The sequence below is a fragment of the Anguilla rostrata genome, chromosome 1 (assembly GCF_018555375.3).
Source record: "Anguilla rostrata isolate EN2019 chromosome 1, ASM1855537v3, whole genome shotgun sequence".
Classification (NCBI taxonomy): domain Eukaryota; kingdom Metazoa; phylum Chordata; class Actinopteri; order Anguilliformes; family Anguillidae; genus Anguilla; species Anguilla rostrata.
Window position 1 is genome coordinate 67,143,451 of NC_057933.1, and position 22,799 is coordinate 67,166,249.

The 22,799-nt window shown below is 39.5% G+C and overlaps 1 protein-coding gene across 1 annotated transcript; it reads right to left on the bottom strand.

Moving 5' to 3' along the window:
* Window positions 1–3,184: 3,184 nt before the first annotated feature.
* On the bottom strand, window positions 3,185–21,079 carry si:ch211-113g11.6 (uncharacterized protein LOC559008 homolog). Its single transcript, XM_064351870.1, has 14 exons — window positions 20,825–21,079; window positions 17,384–17,523; window positions 16,882–16,944; window positions 16,105–16,200; window positions 15,812–15,911; window positions 11,993–12,100; window positions 11,088–11,227; window positions 10,740–10,918; window positions 10,229–10,337; window positions 8,813–9,014; window positions 7,775–7,890; window positions 7,442–7,614; window positions 6,830–6,885; window positions 3,185–6,635 (listed from the first exon to the last, which is right to left on the bottom strand). Exons 1-14 carry the CDS (start codon window positions 20,901–20,903, stop codon window positions 6,289–6,291), a joined length of 1,908 nt encoding a protein of 635 aa, XP_064207940.1. The 5' UTR covers window positions 20,904–21,079; the 3' UTR covers window positions 3,185–6,288.
* Between the last annotated feature and the right edge of the window lie 1,720 nt (window positions 21,080–22,799).

A 22,799-nucleotide genomic window follows, 5' to 3' on the forward strand; every position in this document is an offset into this window, starting at 1 on the left:
TTAAATGGAAATGACTGATTATAGCGCTTTTTCCAAGCGCTCAATGATCTCATTCACAGGCAGTTTAGAGGTTAGGTTAGTTCTTGCCGGACATGACTCCAGCGGTTGAACGCAACTCCATGCCAGACAATGGTTTACCTCTGAGCATATCACCAATGATATCAATGTATAAAAACAACTTTCCAGTTCATGCAGAGACAGAGACTAGGGGTGTTCAAATCCAGGCTTAGTGTAGTACTTGATGGTCTGAAGGTAGCCTGAAAACATAGATGGCCTGAATGGCCTGCTCTTGTCACTATATAGACCTGCCTATTGTTGTATTCTTATATAATGTGTGTGTGAGAGAGAGATTTCACTTTGTTCTACATCTGGGCAAGATGCCACTTATTGACCTCAGTGTGATGGCCACAGCTTGACTGACTTAGAAAACACTAGGAAGATGGAAACAACGCTTAGGTACATTGGATAATGAAATGTGAAAAATAGGCATTCTCAGTACATTTCCTTCATTTTCTAAGTGTTGGCTTTTATTTAACAAGTGTAATACTGACAGCAATATTTATATCTAATGTATGTTTGTAGATTGTGACCATTTAATGAAATATTTGTTAATATCCTATATATCATGAGCTATCTGCAAAGTAAAATGTATGTCTTTTGTTCTTGTTCTAGCTGGCCACAAACTTAAAGCATCAAAAAAAAAAAAAAAAAAGGTACTAATTGACTATAAAAGAATATGAGTGCAGTTTGCAGGAAGTAGTTTGATTAAGCTGCTTTTTCAGGTTTGGGAACATATTTATACTATATTTATATTATGTATTATCACATTTATGGTATGTACTAAAATAACTTCAAAACTGCCATTATCACATGACTGAACGTATTTAGCTCCATGGGCTTTTATAGTATCAAGGAAGAACACTGAAGAAAAATAGCCTGCCCACTCCGGGGGTAGTAAAAAAGAGATAAGGGTTTTTTTTTTTACCACAAGTACTGTATAACAAAGGCTTAACTGTCTCCTCTAGCAAGCTTCATTCAGGTATTTTTTTATGGTTAGTTGAACGTGACTCAGACATTGGTCATATTGCAAAACCTGCCCTATTTCTGTCACTTTTATCAAGGTTACGCTTAAGCTTAAAATATTATTGTGTTCAGTGGCAATGAAGATGTAGAGCAGTGCCTGACAAAGAGAACAGGTTATTCAAGCCTGTTGTGCAAAATGATGAACATAGATGTTCCTGACATCATCATTCTTCCGAAACACATCGATATATAAGTGAATATTCTCAGTTCACACACAATTATTCCTTGTTGGAATACACATGGTAACTGATCTTCACTTTTCATTGCATGGACCATGTATGAACCAATGTGATACTACCCAGTCATAAACCAATATGTGTTGTGGACTCCAGGTCTCCAGGTGAATGGTTGCAGGCCGCTGATGTAGAACAGAAATACTGGGCTACCTGTGTGTATGACCTGTGTGTACATGTGTGTCTACCTACACTTTCCCAGGTTTATCATGTGTTGGAATTAGTGAATGAACACCAATTTTCACAAAATGATAAAAAAATTCAGTAGAATGCATCCCTATGCTACAGATATGCACTTAACAGAAGTTTGCATGAGGTCTACACATGGCCACAGCTTGAGGCATATACCTCACTGTTCAGTCTAAGTTGCATTAAACTTTGCATTAAACTACATTAAATCATTTTATTGAGCAATTTACATGATGCATATGAAATAATTTAGACTATGCACACCAGCTCTGTTGTTTTATTATTGCAACTATTCAGAGCTTGAAACACTCTCCAGAAAATAGAAAGTGCATGCATTGGAGATATTGGGGGTGGTTAAGTGTCCTTAAAATGACATACTTACATGCTGTTCATCATAGTTATGGGTTAGCCACATTTATTCAGTTGTTGTTTAACATATTTTGAGCCCTGCAATAAGGGTCATCCTGGAGGTAACAAGGTGAAATATGCGAAAGGGTTTTGTGTATCATTAGAACAGGATACAAAGATTGTCCAATAAGCACACATACGGTATGCCACTTTGTTTGTACTAATAGCAATAAATGATAAGTTATGCAATTCTGGATTGAGCAATCCCCAGTAGGGACAATGGTTCTATTAATCAATGCCTGCTGCACATTTGGTAAAGAAAAAAAAAAGACAACCCAGCAATCAAGCAAAATTCCATCAAGGGGGAGGGTGCAGTGAGGAGCCAAGGACTCTGAGGGCAGAACAGTTTCCATGGTGATTGGAGGCAGACAAAAAAACAGTCAGAGACTTACTGTGCCCAGGTAGACAGGAAATCTACTCACAGGGCCACTATAATTAGTGTCAGCATGAATGCGAGAGTGAGATTCTGGAAATGTTTTGTGTATGGATATTATTGGAGGAAAATTAGGACGGTTGTGTGGTGCGTAATGGTTAGGGAACTGATTTCATAGTCTGAAGATTGCAGGTTTGATTGCCTGACTGAAAGTTCTTTCCAGATTCTTTAATAATTTTTTAGTCAATTTTTTCATCATCAATAACAACCTAACATACACACAAAACAGAACAAAGCAGCTGAAACTTTTTCCACTGTATATTTTTCTTGTTTTAATTCATTTAAATGTCCAGTAAATGGAATCAGATGGCATAATTAATTTGACTCAGTACATATACACATATTTATACTGTATAGATAGATCTTTTCTTGGAAAAACAAACATATGTAAGTATGGGCAATGAAGGCATGTTGCAATATCACAAGCTTTTGGCGCATACTGTTTCAGAGGCCACCCATGCCAGACACGACTCTAGCCTTTGAACTCAAGGGAGCAGAAAAAAGGGAGGGATTTCCACCTCTCTTTTGCTCAAATGCAGCTACCAACAGGCTTCTTAAATGCCAGCAAAAACATATCATTGAGTGCAAACCATAAGAAATGAAGAATACATAAATTGGTTGGCCAAATTTTGGCTTATGGCACCTTGGTTTGAAGGGAAAGCACACTTGGACATTTGGTTACATCAGGTATAACATATCATGGTACCGCATCATGGTACAGACACGTACTGATCTGTTCAAGGTCTTGGGGGCATTTACAAAATCTATCCTGGATGACAGGAAAACACTGCATCAACTGAATTAATTCTGTTTTTTTCTTTGAATAAATCTAATAGTGTCCTCACTCTGGGCCTATGAAGAGGCCAATAAAATATCTTGGGTGGCAATTGTTCTGCACGACTTTATTACTTTTTTTTATTTATTTTTTTTACAAGAGTAGAGCTGGTTGAACTATAGCTGGGGGTAAATACGTCCCGTGGCACCTCCTGGTTTTGGCACACGTTGGCATTTTTGTATAGACCATCTTTTTGAGAGCAGTCATCGGTCCATTCCTATTCAGTAAATATGTCTAAAATACACCTTCTCACAGTATTTCAGCCTGCCTGGTATACACAGTTGTGAAGGAAAATAATATTTGTCTTCGGGTGAGATTTCAACTGAAATTTGCCCTTTAAATTTAAAATGCGGGCACTAGTGACAGGGATATTCGCAAGGGCTAGCCTGTTGTAATACATATAAAAGTAAATAGTTGCAGCTATGTGAGTGAATCTGTACACAACTAAAGTGCTCATGGGAAATTCTCCCCATCTCAATAGCTGAATCATCAACACAGTCACAAGTCATATCCTGCCAGATTATACGAAACCAGGTTAACTGAATATAATATATTGTTGAAGGTTGTGTTATTAATTTATTTGTCTCTGACCTCTACAGTAATACCAGAAACAGGTTCTCAATCTTTGTCTTGGAAAAGCATGTAAGGCTTCGCAACTGGCCGTGTAGGCCAGTTGCATGTTGGCAGATCTCTTACAGTATCTTCATTTCACAGCTTTAGAAACATTGGCTCAGTACACAGAATAAAATGGCACAAACAACACTGAGCATTCTGGACTGTATGTGGGAAGTGAGGGTGGGGCACAAGTGAGCATGTGTTGTGTGTGTGTGTTGTGTGTGCGTGTGCAAGTGTGTATGTATGTGTATTGTGTACATGTTATGCATGTATGTGTGTGTGTGTGTGTGTGTATCAAAAGCATGACAGCAATTTGGTAGACAAGCACAGAAGGCAAAGTGACTTGAAGCTGCAGGCGGATGAGGCATCAGCATAGTATGGGTTTGACACAATCAACTGGCTGCCTCAGTGCAGTGCAGTTAACTGTGTGAGAAACCCACACCAGAGACACAGCAACACAAGGCCCACACCAGAGAGAAAGACAGTCAGTGTGCCTAGTGCCTTTCCTAACCAATCCAGCTGCAAGAGTGCTGGTCTTTTTGGCACTAGTTGGGTCATACCATCTTCTAAAGCAGCGTAGAAATATTAAGATAAAAAGATATCAATAGAGCATATAATGTGCACTAAGCGTACAGTTAGCATGTTGAAAAATTTAATTAAGAAACACATTTGGCACATAGTGGGGTTATGCCAATTTCTATGAAAGACTGGGGTGAATGATTTAGTCCATGAATGAGCGATAGATTCCAAACGATGAGTCTGTTTCTAATGCTCTATGACACTCATAAGTCCATTAATAAATTATAATCTTCCATTGATTTACAGATTCAGCAAAGCCTTGTATTAAGTGGAGCCAGGATGATTAACAAATGCTGCCTGCACAATGAAAGAGCTGGGCTGAAACCTGGCATATCATACATTTAACACAGACCATTGGGGGCTGATGCTATAAAAGAGGATAACTAGCAAATGGAAGTACTGTTCCATTTTTATCCATCTATTAAATGTGCCTGGCTGTAGTCTTTCTCTCCAGAGAGCAGCTATTTCCCATGCTCCTCCTAAAAAAGAATCCTGTTGAAACTTATAGAGCCTTTTTCTCAGAATATTAATAGACATAATTATAAAATCACAATTTCAGTCGTATCGTGTTATGCACTGATTTCCCCTCAGTTAGTCACATTCAGTGGCATACTGTTTTTTAGCTCTCATTTATTCTTGATAGCTTCAACATTGTAAAATTTGAAATATACATAAATATATATATATATATATATATATATATATATATATATATATATAAGCATCGGATAAGTAAATAGCAATGGTCAATGTGAGCATTTGCACTGCAATAAATAAAATATTTTGTTTATAGCGTATAACTGCATGTCACTTTTCACAGTGACAACAAAATGCACATCATTATGTTATCTACACATATTTGGCTTCAGCTGCCTTTTAACCAGTGTTTCATGTGGGTTATCGGAAATGCCATAATGTATGAATTACTGTACATTTTCATCAAAAAACCAGAGGGCTGCATTGCAGGCACAAGCCTCATGCTGACCTATTGCAGCTACAGAGTGAGTTCTCAGATTTCTATCAGTAAACCTTCTCTAAATCATGATGATAGGACTCCTGCCCTGGATCTTGTTCAGGCTGTGCGCAACACACAAAGCCTATTTTGGCAGACTTTGCCGAGCTCTACTGCATTTTGTGCTTAGTAGGTATGTAACATACATATTAAGGCTTCTTACTTTTTTTCAATGCGTGTAGTTATATAGCTTCATGAATTTCAACAGGATTGTTTTTTTTTTTCCGTATTTGTCTTGGGGCAACATTCCAGCAGTACGTTTTACATAGAATGGCACAGTCAACTCTAAATCTGTACAAAAAACAACAGAATAAAATAAACAAATCAGCCTGGCAATTTACTTCACCAAACTTCAAAAAATTGGCTCATTTGAGTCTGAAAGCCTTGGTTCGCAAAGCACTCATTACAATCAGAATCTGATGCCAGCTTCTCAAATCTTTTATCATAGAAGGTAGATGTAAGTTCATAGGATCAAAACAAAACTTTGAATATACTGTATAGATGTGCCTGGAGATAAAATTGTTAGTGTTTGTCTTTTTTGTTTCAACTGTGTATAAGCACACACACACACACACAATCACACACACATACAGACACACACACACACACCCCTATCCTATTGCTTTGTAGTGATGTTATTCTGAGGGTAGATTGCTGTTAAGGCAATTTAGTAAAAATATGTCCTTGTTAAAGAACAACTGACTGCACTGTGAAGTGTGACATGACTTGTAGTTACAGTATAAAAATCTCAGCATGCAACAGGCATTTTTCTTTTGCTGACATGTTTCCCAACGCTGTTGTTTAAGTGCTCTGCGAACCTGACCGAGGCATCATGACTCCACTGATGGCACATATTGTAGAGGGGAAGGAAGGGGGAGTTGGGGGGGGGGGGGCTGAAGGCCTACATCAGCCACAGCGTGGCCGCAGCCAGCAGGAGGGAAGGAGCCAGTGTAGAGGCAAAGGAGGCGGGGAGGGGTCCGCCATTGAAGACCAGCCGATAGGAGACCACCTCCTCTTTGTAGCCGTTCTCCAGGGACATGCAGCGGAAGATGCCTGCCTCGAGCGGCAGGTCTGGGCTGGGCGCGAGCACGCAGGAGCCCCCGGAGATGGAGCAGGGGTAGCGTTTAATGCAGTTATCCTTCTCCCAGCGGTAGGAAGCGTGATAGGAACGCACAGGACAGGGGAGCATAACCGGCCCATCCGAGTCCACCACTACCTCCTTTGGTGATGTGCTGCGAACCTTCAGGGCTGTGGAAGTAGTAAATATCACTTGCATGGTGATATAACCTCATATAGTTAAATAAATAGTCTAAGGAATGACACTGGCCTGTGTGTAGACTAACAACTCAAAAGATCTGAAATCCCAACAGGATTGGTTAGATATTCATTTTAAGGCAGAATGAGGAATGAGACAGACACAGAGTCTATTAGGTTGTACTTACCTGTGGCCTCTCCACAAACAGACGTATTGGACTGGTCAAGACTCTGGAGGATTGTACTATAGGTTAAATAACAAAAACAAAATTAAATTAGCTGGAGCCCCATAAATCTTATCTGTGTAGGTGATTTCATGATGATGATCTCTGATTGTCTCAATAAATCTGCTTCCTGAATGGAAGTCATTCCGGATACGAGGAAGCCCTACCTTCTTTAAACAGGATATTGAGATATTATTACACCAATCAAGGCCAAGAACGACCTCATTCATTGTGTTTGGACTGAACCTTTTTTTTTGCCAGCATACATCATTGAACATACAATAGAAATTGAATTTTAAAAAATTGATAATGCCTGTGTGTGCCCAACGATGGACTGGCAAACTGTCCAGGGTGTATTCCTGCCCAATGCGTGGTGGGATAGGCACCAGCACCTCCCGTGACCCTGACCAGGCAAAAGTGGGTATAGATAATGGATGGATGGATGGATGGATGATAATGCCTGTTTTTGCAAATATGGATTCTAAAGGCTGTCTCTTTTATGTACTAATTAGGAAAACTGATTTGGTCTTGCTGACTAAAGCTTCAGCATGGAACTGGAAGTGCCAAGTTCCATACCCTGTGCTGATGTTGTAGCCAGCAGGGATGGCGGTACACTTCTTCTTTGCTCGTTCCCACCCACAGTAGGGGTCGCGTGAAAGAATGCACTCCCGACAAGTGTCACCATAGCGACGGCAGTCGGCTAGTGGGAGACGCTGTACCTCCATGGCTTGGCCCACATAGAGATGGCCCTGAAAAAAACAAACACTTAACCATTAAATGATTGTGCTTTTGTTTGCAATAGGAGATTGCATACATTACTTCATAGTAATTCAGCAACATATTGTGGCAACTGCATTCAATGGGAAATTTTCTGTGAATGGTGAGGGGCAGTGTCTGTTAATGTCTTACCCTCTGGGAGTCAATAGCCATGGCAGTGACAGGACTCTCATTGTGGAACAAAGAATACTCAGAGATGACGAAAGCTTCCTCTATGGTGTGAAGAACCTTCAGGACTTTCCCCTTTTCTGTGGAAATACAAAGACAGGGGGACCTAGCACTTACAGCGCCTGCATATCATTGATCTTCAGTATCAAAGTCATTTTGTGAAGTATTAAAAACAATGTAGCAACTGAGAGAATAGTCATGCTCAATTATTACAAATACAGCAAGTTTCAAAATGGCAGGTTATATATACCATTCCTCTTTCAGGAGATCTTATCAACACTTAATCTTAAAATTACATTTTAATTAATCAAGCTGTAGCATTAAATTCTTCTAAATGTTTTGTTTTGCTGTTGCTGTGCCTGCAACTTTATTGACTGAAATAATGACAATGTTTTGGAACATTGCCCTTGGTTAGTCTTAGAATGAATGATAAAAGATCCTCTTATAAAGACTTCTCATAGTTAGTCCCATGATTGGGTTGATTGATCAGCCAATGATATAAATAGATTTTCATAAGAATCCACCATTATCTATGTAAAGAAGTTAGATAATGGTAAATTCTTATGAAAATGTTGTATTGATGTCATCGGCTGATCACCAGTCATTTTACCATTCATTCTAAGAGGTGTCTGGAATTGAAGTCATTATTTAAATAAATAAAGTAGCAAGCACAGCAAGAGACAGTGTTACACAGTGTACTGTTTTATTATTGGATTTTGCCCTTCTCCAGCACCTGTGGTCTACATACTCAGGTGTGAAAATGTTCATTCTTATCTTTTTATAGTTTAAAGTCTGTGTTCCACATAGAGCACGTGGCCAGCTAAAAATACAATTACTGTAAATTAAATAATTTTTTGCCATGTTGACATTTACAAGGGACTCAGAACAAATGCAAAGTCCAGGGTTTACCTCACTATTACATTAGTCTTCCTCATGCCATGTTTTACCACCTGAAAGCCATATCTGGCACTATGGCTCTCTGGCTCCAGCTCGTCCGCTCACCTGTTCCTAGATACAACACACTGTAATGCTCGTCGTTGACCGCCAGAACTGTGTCAGCAACTGTCTGGGTAAACTGGTCATCAGTGGGCAGGTTCAAAGGTGCTTCCCCAACTGGCGTGATGACATCCTCAATCTCCGGATGGTCCTTTATCACCCCAAGGGTTTTGACACCGAGTGACGATGTCACGTTCTTGTGGACACACTGGAGGAAGGGTGGGGAATAGGAATACAAATTTAGTGCAATTCCTATTAATCGATTGTGGACACCCATTAATCGATTATTAATGATCTACGATATATACGCCAGTAAAAAATTACTCAAAATTTTAGTTTGTTGAATATATAAGAGAGATTTAAGACATGTCCCAACAATAATTAGAACAGGATTTTGCATTGTGCATTAAAGCCATAATGGCAAAAATAAATAAATAAATAAATAAATAAATAAATAAATAAAATAAAATAAATACAAACACGGATTCACGGACTGAGAAATTTTCACAGGAGAGAAGGACTGCTGACATTTTTATTACAGGCTGACTGAACTGCCACTGGGATGGAGACAAAAGGTATTGCTTATTAATGCTGCATATTAATGCTTAACTTTGTAATAAACAAAAGAACCATTTTTTTGTCTTTCTGACACTTTGTAGCTGCTAATGCGGTCTAATAATAAAAAGAACACTTCAACAGCCTCAACAAAAGACTGTTGATAGGCCATATTCCTTGAGGCTGTAACATATAGGCGTAAGAGGAACAACATAGCCTGTAGGCCTATGCCATTGCCTACCTTAATACTTTTGTTAAGAAATATGAGCATGTCTGTGAGCTATGGGATAATTCTGGTGCCCACTTTGCTGAAGGTGAGACCAGCAGCTGAGAAGACGAGGGCAGACGGCACCGATGTTCCAGGAATTGACAAATAGCATTTTGCTAATGCTGCCAGTTCAGGGAAGCGTGGCTCATTAACTTTCCACCAGTCAAGGAGATTTGTGCCTTACAACTGAGAAACGTCTTTCTAATCAAAAATCTAATCACTGGTGTTAGGTTATTCATTGAAACGGCATATTTAAATTTAACAGTTTAATCAATAAAATGAATCCATCAACATTCTTATTGGCGCTTAACAGTTCATCAGTTAACTGTTAACATCCCTAGTGGGGAATGAATACCAAAAGTGTGAATGGCACTCAAATAAAAACAGGATGTTGAAATTACTGCAAACACAAGACATTTTCTTTTTTGTGGTATTTTTCGTATAATAACCCTCGTGTTTACTTGTATTTTGGGACCTGGTGTCAAATTCTGACCAAACACTGTTCGTTATGTTGCTGCTGCAGTTGTGTTTTCCCAAGTGGTACTTTTTTCTACCATCAGCAAATTTGTCACAGTCCATTCTATGCTGGGTGGCCTTACTGTCCCAGGGCGGTGTCCTGTCAGGGGGCTGCTGTAGCCCTTCAGCTTAGAGGTGGAGAAAGCCTGGTCAATGTCTTCAATGGAGTAGGCACACACCACTGTGGTGTCCCTGGAAGAGAGGAGACACAATGCTGAAGTTAAGAGTAGATAATTAAACATGTCACAATGAGGTATAAAAATTAAACATGTAATCACTATAACTCCAGGGTACAGCATAACCATGTTATAGTATATTGTACTATTGTACTTAAGCTTAAAGAGTGATACACAGATGAGATGCAATTCTTCTCCTTTTTGTGCTTTTGAGCCACACATTCTCAGCCTGGTTTACATCATATTTCCAAACAGACTGCTACACAAACAGAACTCAGTGCTTGACATGAAATATATGTTCTGCCACATGCCAGTAAGTTCACCATGGGATAGGTCCCCTACCAGCCAAACACTCATTGCTGAGGCCTGGATGCCGTCCCCTGACTCTGGCCCTGGAGGGGCTGAAGTACATGCTCACCAGGAGTTGGAGAACAGCCCGTACATCACGCCCGTTCTCCTCTCCTGCGCAGTCAGCACAAAGGCCTGGCGCAGGTTGTTATACTGCTGAGGGGTGGAGCCCACTCCACACATCACCCGTGCCTTCAGGAAGGTTGTCCAGGAGTCTGCTAGCATGTTCTTAATGCCCCCCTCGTCCACCTGGAACAGGAAGAGGGTGTGAGTGTCTTCCGATTGCAAATGCTCATACTGTAGGATAGATAGGATCTAGCCCAATTCAAACCTTGTAAAGATATGATGGCATTTACGTGCACGTGTGTCAGACAGTTACATGATTATAAATTACGGTTGTGCCACTTCGTGCGCATACCATGCAGACACGTCCAATGCGGGCCCTATATGGTTGCTCATCAACTCCAGCTGTATTGTTGATCTCACTAAAAAAGAAGTAGATTTCTTCTTTGTCCTTTTGGGACCCTGGGATTATTGCTGCCCCAGCAAACTGAGGATCTACGGGAAGAAGGGCACTGCATCAGGTAAGCTTATCTCAGTTTTCACAAAGCAGAGCAAAACATTTATCAGAGTCCCATGAAAATGAGTCGAATGAGCTAAGCAGTTGCAAATGATGCATCATCAGAACCTGCGGATTGTGTGCGTATTCATTCATTCATTCATTCATACATTTATACACAAGGGATGTACATACAGTGATTGATTACCCAATAATATAAATCTGAACAAAAGATGTTTAGTGCTTGTTATGTTAATCAATCACTGTGTGTAATACCTCTGATAGTGAATTTTTATGCAAGGCACTACCCAATGTGGTGATGTAGCTTAACTGATTTAGTTTACTAAAGTTTAGAATTAAGATGAGATAATCTAAAAGTTTATTGTTGTAAATATGTTGTGACATACAGCCTCCAAATGATCCATTAATTATGTCTCGTGTTCTGTTTTATAACAGAGCCTTAGCTGGATTGTCCTCATCCAGAGACTTACATTCATTTTGGAAATGAGGACTTGTGGAGCCTTTTTGATGTTGTATTTCTGTTTTATTTATATCTCTATTGTCTCTACAGTCGTTCTTTATTTTAATGAATTTATAAATGAAAATGCACGTATGTGAAGCACTTACTAACCATTGAATAGAATAGAATGTGCTATGTAAAGTAATTTATTAATTCACCATTCAAAACTCCACCCATTCTCCTCCCCTTTCATGCTTGCCCCCCTTCTACCCCATACTGTTCCCCTCCACCACTTCCCACTCACTATGTAACCATTTGCTCTCAGTCTTCAGTAGCTTGCGAGAACCGAAGATCCTGCGGATTGAGCCCGGTTGGTTCCCCACAGCCGACAGAGCAGAATACAGACTTCCATCTGGATAGAGGAAACAAGAAGACAGCTTGGTGCATCATTCACCTCTCTTTTGCACAGAAAAGTATGGATGCACCAAAATTAAAATAAGGAAACACTTGGCCGAATACCGAGTACCGGTATTTTTTCATGTATTTGCCCATTTGTACCATTGCATAAATTAAATCAATTTTGCTTTTGATTTATGCTTTTCAATGACAAAATTAAATTACAAAACGACAAGGTGATGAAAAAACGTTTATTAGTCTACTGGACATTCAGTCCTTTCCAGCAAGCACTATACTAAAAAAGCACAATAACAGGGGTAATGAACATAGAGGGCAGGGAGTGTTCCACAGAAAGCTGATATACTAGTATAATATTCAGTAAAGAAAATCTTTTTGGGAGGTAATTCAAGATCTTTATTATTTTCCTTTGTACAATACCAGAATACAATAACTAAAATAAATAAATAAATAAATAAATAAACGGAGAAAACACACATCATTCAACCAACATGATTTCCAACCACAAATGTTCACCTGTAGCCTAACGGTGGAATATATATTCCAAAAGTAATTTCAAAAAGATAAGTCAGTGCCGATTGTTGACTAATCAAGGGAAATGTAAAATGCCTCATAACTGTACAAACAGGCTACTAGCTGCATGCTGCGAGTAGCCTATTGCAGCACGGCGAAGCAGCACGGCGCGGCGCGTAGCGTGTCTACACAGGTTCCGTTTGTGTCGCGCAAAGGCTTGCTTAAAGCTCTATATTCCTAGTAGTTCTCGCAGTCTGCAGTGGGATTACATCGTGTTTGTTCACGACTGTTGATTATGGGTTAAGTGAATACTTGGTGAGAGACCTTTTTCAGTTTGTTAATTTGGTAATATTACGTTAACTCGTGTAAATACGTGAGAAAGTAAACGCTTTAAAGAATTACCATAAGCTTAAATCGCAACGTAGCCTGCATAATAATCAATCTCAAACTGTATTAATGTATTTGCTTGGTTAACAAGCGTGACAATTTCATGAAGAATATGTAATGATCACAATAATAATAAATAATCCGTAATCAACCTTTGGGAATTCCCATGCCGTCTTGTTATTCACGTCAAAACATTTATATGATCAGATTTAGTAAAATCAGCTAATCATCAAAAAGATGATAACAGTTTAAACTTGGAGGGATATGAGCACCACAACGCCATGAACACCGGAAGCTGTGAAGTACAAGTGCAATAAAGGCTTGCTTACAACTTCACTTATAAAATAGGTGCGTTTTCATCGGCAAGACCACTAAATAATCTGATTTTTTAAAGATCTGTGGATTATCTGATTTTTATTAACACGCCCTTTTTGAACGAACGAAGACATCGGAGAAGTCAAATAGGCTGAGCAATGGTTGGTTAAAAACTACCTTCCAACACTCGAGCTAACAAACCGCTGCTCGGTGCATTCACTTCTACATCATTAAATAGGCTACGTCTTTCTGTGGTGTATTTTCAAATTTACCCCACCCCCTCCGCAAAATAAGATAGCGAAACTAAATTTGCCTTTTCCCCAGGTTCCAGTTTTTGTCGTTGTTGTTGTTGTTTTTTTTTCCTGCAAAGACAATACAAAAACGGAAAGGCTTGTATTTTTTAGCTGCTTATAAAATGTCTGGGAGGGAACTAGGGTCACAGCCCCAATAGCCTAATATAAGGATGAAATATAAATCAGAGCATGTATACCTAGCATTTTAGAGCATATTTCTGTGTATAAACAGGTCATCATGACGCGCGACAAGCAGAAAAATAGAACAGAAGCGAAAAACTACGCTTCAGTTCGCTTGTGTCGCACAAGCTTCGCAGCCGGTTTACGACGCGTTCGCATCTGGTGTAGAGGACGTCGCCCGCTGCCGTTGTAGTAACAGTAGCCTACTTCAATTACGCTTCAGTTACGGGCGTAGTGCGCTCGCGGTCGCTACCCGTGCGGTGGGTGTCCGGCTTTAGCCGTTCTAAATGCACAGAAAAAGGCGCTGTTTGAAATGAGTCGAAGCGCGAGACGCTGAAACGAAGTGTGGAGACAGGTGTGGCTATGTGAGACTAGACTACGCGTGCACGGACAGGGGAATCAGTTCGCTTCGAGGATACTGAATTCGCACCGGCACTGTTTGAACGCGTCATCAATAGCAGCAGGAGAGCAACGAAACAGTGTCACATTTATTTCTATACCTTTGTTACAAAAAAAAAAAAGAGAACACGCACACATTCGGTCAAAATTTTCGGCATTTTCACTCTTTCGGCCGAATACCAAATGTGTTATTTTTTGCTATTTTCGGCCGAATATTTTCGGTGACCGAAATTTCGGTGCATCCCTACAGAAAAGCTTGGCTTAGCGGGTTTGTATTAGTAGTAAAGCTTATAGGACTGATTTAATGCCTGAATTTGATGGCCGGCAGTGTAGCACAGTGGGTAAGGAACTGGGCTTGTAACTGAAAGGTCATAGGTTTGATTCCTGGGTATAGGACACTGCCGTTGTACCCTTGAGCAAGGTACTTAACCTGAATTGCTTCAGTATATATCCGGCTGTATAAATTTGATACAATGTAAAATTCTATGTAACAAGCACGAAACCATTCAGACCCACGGCGCAACTTGGCAAACTATATAGCTAGCTAGCTATGGCACGTCCTCACCTGTGTGACGTTATTTGTGTAACGTGTGTCCATACATCTGTATCGATGGTTGTAGCTGTGTGTCCTTAGGTCCTACTCATGCGTGCTGGATAGCATCCGTACGCGCGAACTAGGTTAACTAAAGTAGGCGATCCGCCTGCATCTGTCTGCAGCTCCCAAAATCACCACTTTGAACGGCACAACATATTTAAGCACAGCTTTATCGCCTAACGTTACTTTAGCTAACCCTAACATGTTCGCATTTCGCCTACTTCTACTAAACAAAGCACCACCTGCGCATGCGTCCCGTTTCGCCTACTCCTACTAAACAAAGCACCACCTGCACATGCGTCCGACTAAACGTTCCTCTCAGATCGTCAGTGAGTGAGTGAGTGACCACAATTTCCCATGCATAGCCCAAGCTGTGTAAGTCGCTCTGGATAAGAGCGTCTGCTAAATGCCTGTAATGTAATGTAATGCAATGTAATGATGGTGCTGTGATGTACAGTATGTGGTGTTTCTGCAGAGTGACAGATAAAATTTTCTCTGACTACACAACCTGGTGCACATGTGTTTTGCCATGATAGTGTCAGCACTGACAGGCTCAGGTTCATGTCAATATGAGAGTCAGAGCAGTGATATGAGATGGGACAGTGTTCTGAGATGGGGCATTACTCTCAGATGGGGTGGTGCTGTGAGATGGGGCAGTGATCTGAGATGGGGCATTGTTCTTAGATGGGGCGGTGCTGTCAGATGGGGCAGTGATCTGAGATGGGACAGTGCTCTGTGATGGGGCAGTGATCTGAGATGGGACAGTGCTCTGTGATGGGGCAGTGATCTGAGATGGGACAGTGCTCTGTGATGGGGCAGTGATCTGAGATGGGACAGTGTTCTGTGATAGGGCAGTGATCTGAGATGGGACAGTGTTCTGTGATGGGGCAGTGATCTGAGATGGGACAGTGCTCTGTGATGGGGCAGTGTTCTGAGATGGGACAGTGTTCTGTGATGGGGCAGTGTTCTGAATGTGACATCTGTGATGGGACAGTGTTCTGAAATGGGAGCGTATTTTAGGCCATACCTGCTGACAGGCTAACAGATCTCTGAGAAGGGAAGCGCGGGGAGATATCAGATGATGAAATCTGCCCATTAGTTATTTCAGTCAGCACAGTGTCATTCACCTGCACAAAGAAAATGATGAAACAAAACAAAAACAATTAGCACTGATATATTACTTCAATAAATTATGACCTGCAGTAAGTAGGACTGAAGTGTATATTCAAATATATACACTTCATCACCTCTTAATCATATAATGACAAGGACATGGAATAAGAGCAAAACAACAAAGAACTTTAAATGCAAACAGCTTACCAATTGCCAGCATTTTGGGGTGCCTGCATTTTTACCACACACCACCAAGGTGTCAGTAACTTTCTGAATGAGAGTGATGAAAGTGTAACACTCCGTCTAGAGGGGAAAGACGCAGTAGATAATTCTGTCAGTTAAGCAAAGAACATACACACGGTAATAATTTATTAATCATATACTGCAATTCATTATAAACAGGCAAGCTCTGTATACCTGACTCATTTGAGTGATGTAATGTAGGCAAATTTAACCTTTGGATAAAGCAACCCCCTACCTGAAATTATGTATACAAAATCACCAAGGTTTTGTCTGAAGATCCATTATAAGATGCCAACATCTCACATTCCCTGTTATTATCATTAGGATGACCTTAATGGAATTTAGCAGACTTTCTTTAACAAGACATCATTCAGTGCTAACAAGTTCGCAGACTAGGGATCGAAGTGTAGCAATTCCATAAAGGGGTAAAGTATAGTCCCATGAGAGGCAGTAAGTGGAAGAACTGCAAACTTAATTCACAACTTGTCAACTACCCGTTAGAACTATGTTATTAAAAACACTGACGGACTGGGTAGACATCCGACCCAATACAGATTTAAACAACTTTGACTTCATACTTCTCACGTATGCAGCTAAACGTCTTATTTTACGAATTTCACTACTGCGACCAGGAGTAAAACATTTATAACCCTAATGGGATTTGAACCCGCGACAGTTGAATAACAAGCCAAATTCCTTAACCCCTACACTGCTGAGTCTGTATCTTGCAGGCCCTCCCACCTGTGGCATTGCAGATTTGGAAAGGCATGACTCCTTTGCATTCTCCTCTGCTGGGACTGCAATCTGGAATAAAAGAAAAAAAAACATTTCAACTCTCCAGTAAATTATATGTGTTATTTAGCAGACAATGCATACAGTATTTCTTGGAACAAAGGTATTGGAACATGGAAATACATTAAAATGAAAATGTAATATTTTTAGAGAGATTTCAGAGAGAAAAGAATGAGCGTTCAGACAAGGGCGTTTCCAATCACACAAAAACATCCGAGGGACAGTGAAATGAGGCGCAGACAGTAGGTCAATGAAAGAATGATGTCATCTCCAGCTACAGTATGTTAGAATCAGGAGCATGTTAAATGATAAAAACCAATTAATTTAGAAGGTTAAGTGTATCTATAAATATTAATACCCCAGGGCACTGAAACTATGGCTGCCATTCACAGGGTCAGCAGTAGGGCAACAGTATCATGTGTTGATACTGGGTTGCTCCGTCTTTGCCTACCTGAGTGTCAGTGACACCTTTGTCAGTGAACGTCAGCATGTAGATCACAGCCTGACCCCCCACGTAGAGCACATTGCTTCCCTCCTGGTGGTACAGGGTCATGTAGTATTCTGGCTTTGTAAAATGAAACCTGGTTGGTTCTGTAAAACAGTTTAAAGAGAAATATTGCCAGTTATTTCATTTATTTTTCAATCTTCAAAGTGAGAGTCTTAAACCAAATATTTTTTTCCTGTTTTAAACAAGTAGAAGGCAAGAAGCCTACAGCTACCACATTATATAAGTTAAAAATGTATTTATGTTAAGTCAGGGCTGATATCTTGCTTGAGTTCTGAAACTGGAAAATTAGCATTACCACTACATTTTTCAGCATGGCTATTATAACCATAAGCAATGAAAGATTTCTTGTCAGAAGTGCAAGACATTTGAGAAAAAAAATATATACCATTTACTTTTAAAAAATAAATATCCCCTGCCATTTATATAAAGCTGCCTGGTTATCAATTATCACTCTGAAGACATTACATAATCAAGGACCAATGTGCTCTCTCTTGTCTGTGTTTTTGCCTTAACATTCTATCTTTAGTGTCATCAGTATCTTTTTTCCTTTGCATGTTTGTTCTTCCAAATGTCTCTTACAGTTTATTTGTGATTGTGTGTGACCTAGCTGGCAAAAACAGGTGCTGGAATCTTACAGAGATGAGTGGTCATCTTCAATTGGCTGTGGTAGTCCTTTCGTATACTTTGTGAAATGTAACATTCAAGGATAATCTTGAGGAAATGCTTCTGATTTTCAAGAAATGAAACCTAAACTCCATGTCCGAAGCCAACAGAGCACCTGCAAAGCACCTGACACAGCAGATCTATACTTAGAGCCAATTAACAATTTCAACAAGCATATCATGTGCTGATTTCATCCAAGCAAACTCTTGAGGTTGAATCAATGTGGTACTCAAGGCTTCAGTCTGTTTTACACAAGCACAAATTAGTGCTAACTTATTCTAGTGTTTCCGAACCATATAGGCTAAGACTTGCAACACTGCACTCAGATAAACAGAAAACTAGTAGATTCCAGTGGAGTCTACACTATTCCTCCCTTTGCAGTTTTGTACCCCTAATGTTGTAATTTCCTAACAATGATTAAGGAGTTAATTAGAAAACTTCTAATCATCATATTGTAATTGTGAATTTCAACGACGCTACATCTGAAGATGAATAACACAACATTATAAGTAAAAATTTTGTTGCACAATGTGAATTTTGTGCTAAGACAAGTGCTATGTGTGTACATATGTCATCATTCTTGAGTGCTGCAGAACAGCATGAATTAAAATGCTGCAACCCAAAACCATACGCAGTTGGTTGCCATGGCAAAAGCACTACCGTGACCACACCATTGACTGACGCGTTCTGGCTTTTTGATATGCAGCAGACATGATTCTAAAACAGACGCACGCTGACCGGAGGCCGCTTACCCTGGCAGATTCGCACTGCTCAGAGAAGTGGGTGTCAGAAACGCTGTAGGAAAATGGCTCAGTATCTCCGACCTATTTACGTAAACTGCTCCTCGGATTGAAACCTTACACCCCCATTTAGTTTAAATGATCAGGCTACACTGCATTTACACCTTCAAAATAATAAAAATAAAAATAATAATAATTATTATTCTTATTGTTCGTAGTAGTAGTATAGGCCTGAAGATGAAGTAGCCTAGTAGTAGGCATACTAATATCATATGAATCCCTGTAAATATACTGGAAGCATGATGGGTTTATTGTAAATTTAAAGAACTTACAATCGACATCGAGTACTGTGGATGAAAGCAATTCGAAATATGTTTAATTAATTCATCGTCGGCGTATCGAAAGTCGAAAAACGATCCTTCCTATTGATTGTGACTACATTTCGAGAAAATGCAAGGTATGGAGGCGTGCTTTGAATTGTTAATTGCGGTTCTGTTGGAAGAGTGGAATTTTCCACAGTCGTGTGTCGATGTTCTATCGAGGTCGTTGATGCTGCCGCTCCATCCTCAGTGCGCCTTGCTACCGCAGTACCATCAACCACAGCAGCGCCAGCACCTGCATTGCAGTTCTGCAGCGCGAGCTACGTAGCTACGTATTTCAATGAAACAGTTTTCCAATCATTTTATTTAATTGGTTTGACTATAGCCTACGTCCAAAATTGATTCTATTCAGTTCAATTCTAAAAACGATTTTTCTTAATATATGTGATATATGCTAACCTATTACTTGTTTTATAAGTATCAATTCGAACTGACTGATTTGATTATTAGCTGCGACAAGATGCGCGTATTGGGCTACAGATGGTGAATACCAAGATATAGACTGAAACCAAACGTCTAGTTTTTTATTGGCTAAAGAACGAATAGAATCTGTTTCCATGACTACTGCAGAAATAACTGAAAGCAGTTACTTCATTTCACTCCATTACATATGCCAAATATTGGGCTATCCTACATATATATGCTTTAGCTACACACACACACACGTGTGTGTGTGTGTTTACGTATGCGGCAGCATAGGCTACTACATCAAATGTATCATATGTGAAACTGAATGATACAGCTGTTTCAATTTTTACACCCACGTGATATAGAATGATGAAGAGAACTAATTGTTTCACTGAGTAGGCTACAAATGCATCCACATGACCATATACGGATTACATGTGGATGTAAAATAGATATCCGGTGATCGGCCTGGCTAGTTAATTTACGACGTCCATTAACCTACCCAGAAGTGTAAACCCACCGAAGCCATGGTGTGCCTCAAAAATTTCATTACTTCGTCAAAATAACTCAATTTGGCTTAGCTACTGGTCCCAGTGAAACTGGACCATCATTTTTTCACATCTGTAGGCTAGCTTCATGTTTGATATTCCCCACACTTCATTGATATTGCAAGTAACAGGCACCCCTAACGATTTGAAGAAATTCGGGATTTTGATGGGTAAGAGGAAACCGTTCGTGGTAAAAAATAGAAAATATATAGCTATATATTTTTTAAACCAGAAGAAAAAAAACTATCATATAATTTGTTTTTGTAACAATTACTCAAATAATTTACAGCCAACTATATTTTTTGCAACTGGCTCGAAGCTCAGGATACCCTAATGTGCGACGCCCTACATAACAGCCAAGCAACCAATTACGAATACCGCAGCTCGACGAGAAGCGTCGATTGCAACACACCGGAGCCTACATCACCTCAGCTGGATGCATCCTTCATTAATCATATTGCAATTTCATCCGGCTAATTTAGAGTGGAAAATACAGTCCTGTGACATATCAGCGAACAAACGTCAAGCAAAAAAAAAAAAAAAAACAGAGCTAAATGTTCTGTGATGTTGATCATTGTTTAGCACAGCATATCTACTAAAACATAACAACACGGTAGGATAAAACACAGTATCTGAAACACTTACCTTGAACAGTGAATTTTAGCCTTGGTGAGTTCCCAGCGAAGACCAAGGAGAAAAGCGAAGCTAATATGATAAAATTCATATTTTCTCGTCAGATTTTCTTATCTTGTCTAAACTTGTAGAACGGACCCCTCAAGAGCCGATATTCTGTTCAAATGGCGTTCTAAGTGCTTCTGCTGGTAACAGAAGTGATATCGCGAATTGAATTGCGATATGCTACTCGGTCTATTGCCGTCACCTTCCGTCGCTTATCTGGTCTGTTTCAAGCATAGCAAAATCCGAAGTGGGGGGGGGGGGGGGGGGGGGGGGAGCAGACTCCACCTAAAAAAAATACATAAATAAATAAATTAGGAGTGGATGGGGTGGCCCCGGTGGCCCAAGAAGACGGCAACAACCAAACTGAAAATATCAGGTAGCCTACATAACTAGGTGTTATCTGATAAATATTGTCCGGATGTACAATGCGTCAAACACGAGAGAATGGTTACTGATGTGGACTCCACTGGTCCTGTCTGATTTGTGGATTTAATTATTTCCATTACAGGTTTCCCGCTTCATGGATTAATCTTAACAGTTAAGAGTGTGCCGTCGTTTAACAACATAGTTTCGTAAGGGATGGCATTGATCGGTTATGGGCTAGATTCAACCAATTTATACTTGTTCATGTTCAGGGCAGCGACTTTGTCAGGCCATGTTTAATCTAAATTTAAAATAACTTGTTATTGTGGCAACCATGTCCCTAAATAGTCCTGTAAAAACTGTTTCAGATAAAGTTGTTGTCTCGCATCACAGTCGATTATCTCCCTCAATATTTCTGTTTGTACAATTGCATGATATAAAAGCCAAATTAATCATTAGTGATTCAGTGAAATTTAGTAATTTCTTGTAATCCACCCTGGCAAAATTCAGTTTTGACAAAAGGCAATAGGCTATCTACCATGCCAGAAGTTAGCTAACCTGGTACATATAAAAAAAAGTTTAACATATTTGAAATTTCAATGACTACTAACTTTGTTTTCAAACAGAATGGGAAAATAAACATTTGTACCATTTGGCCATTGACATTGTACATCACCTGTCAAATGATGGACCATCAACCAGAAAACTGTTGAATGTTACTTAATAAGGGCATATGAGGAGATAGTGTTTATTTTTAAACATGGTTCAAGAATAACAAGAACCATAACAATAAGTAATTCTCACAGATAACATTTCTGCTATATTTCGAATGTGGAATTAATAACCTAAAAGAGTTGGTTGTATATTATAACAGTTGTTTAATCAATACAGTGATGTTGTTAACTTAATATGTATTTTATTAAGGAACATTCCAAACATATTGCAGTTAAAATTAATTTCACATATACATTTCAGTGTTACTGCATAAGATCCTAAACAAAAACTAAATAAACAGCAATTTCACTGTGTAAATGTTTTGATTTTGTTTATATCATGGAAACTGATCATTGAAATATTAAAAAAGCAATCACTTAGTCCATGAAATCAAATTAAGACGCCAGTTCACACATAGTTCATCATCCGCTTTTTTCATGGTAAGGTGAAAACGTCGTAGTCATCACTTCATTTAGTCTGCGTGTATGCTCTCCAGGGAGCTGTTAATTCTATTCAATCACTATCTGCCTATAAACAGTTGGACACTCGCAGCAATGATGAATCGGCAATGTATTTCTGCCGTATGCGCAGCTTGTGGGTTTTAATCGACTTTTTAAAGGCTACAAGGAGGCCACTGTAATTTACAGCTGACAGAAAACAGTTGGACAGATTGTTCTGTTAAAATATGCAGATATATGGTACAGGCTGTAATTTCCTTTTCACACTAATAATGGCCCCAGCCAACATTTAACCTCATCATTGGCCTAAAGAATAATTATGATAATGGAGATAATTGATATTATAACAATAAAGACCACATTCTTCTTCATATTATTATTATTATTATTATTATTATTTGGAGAAG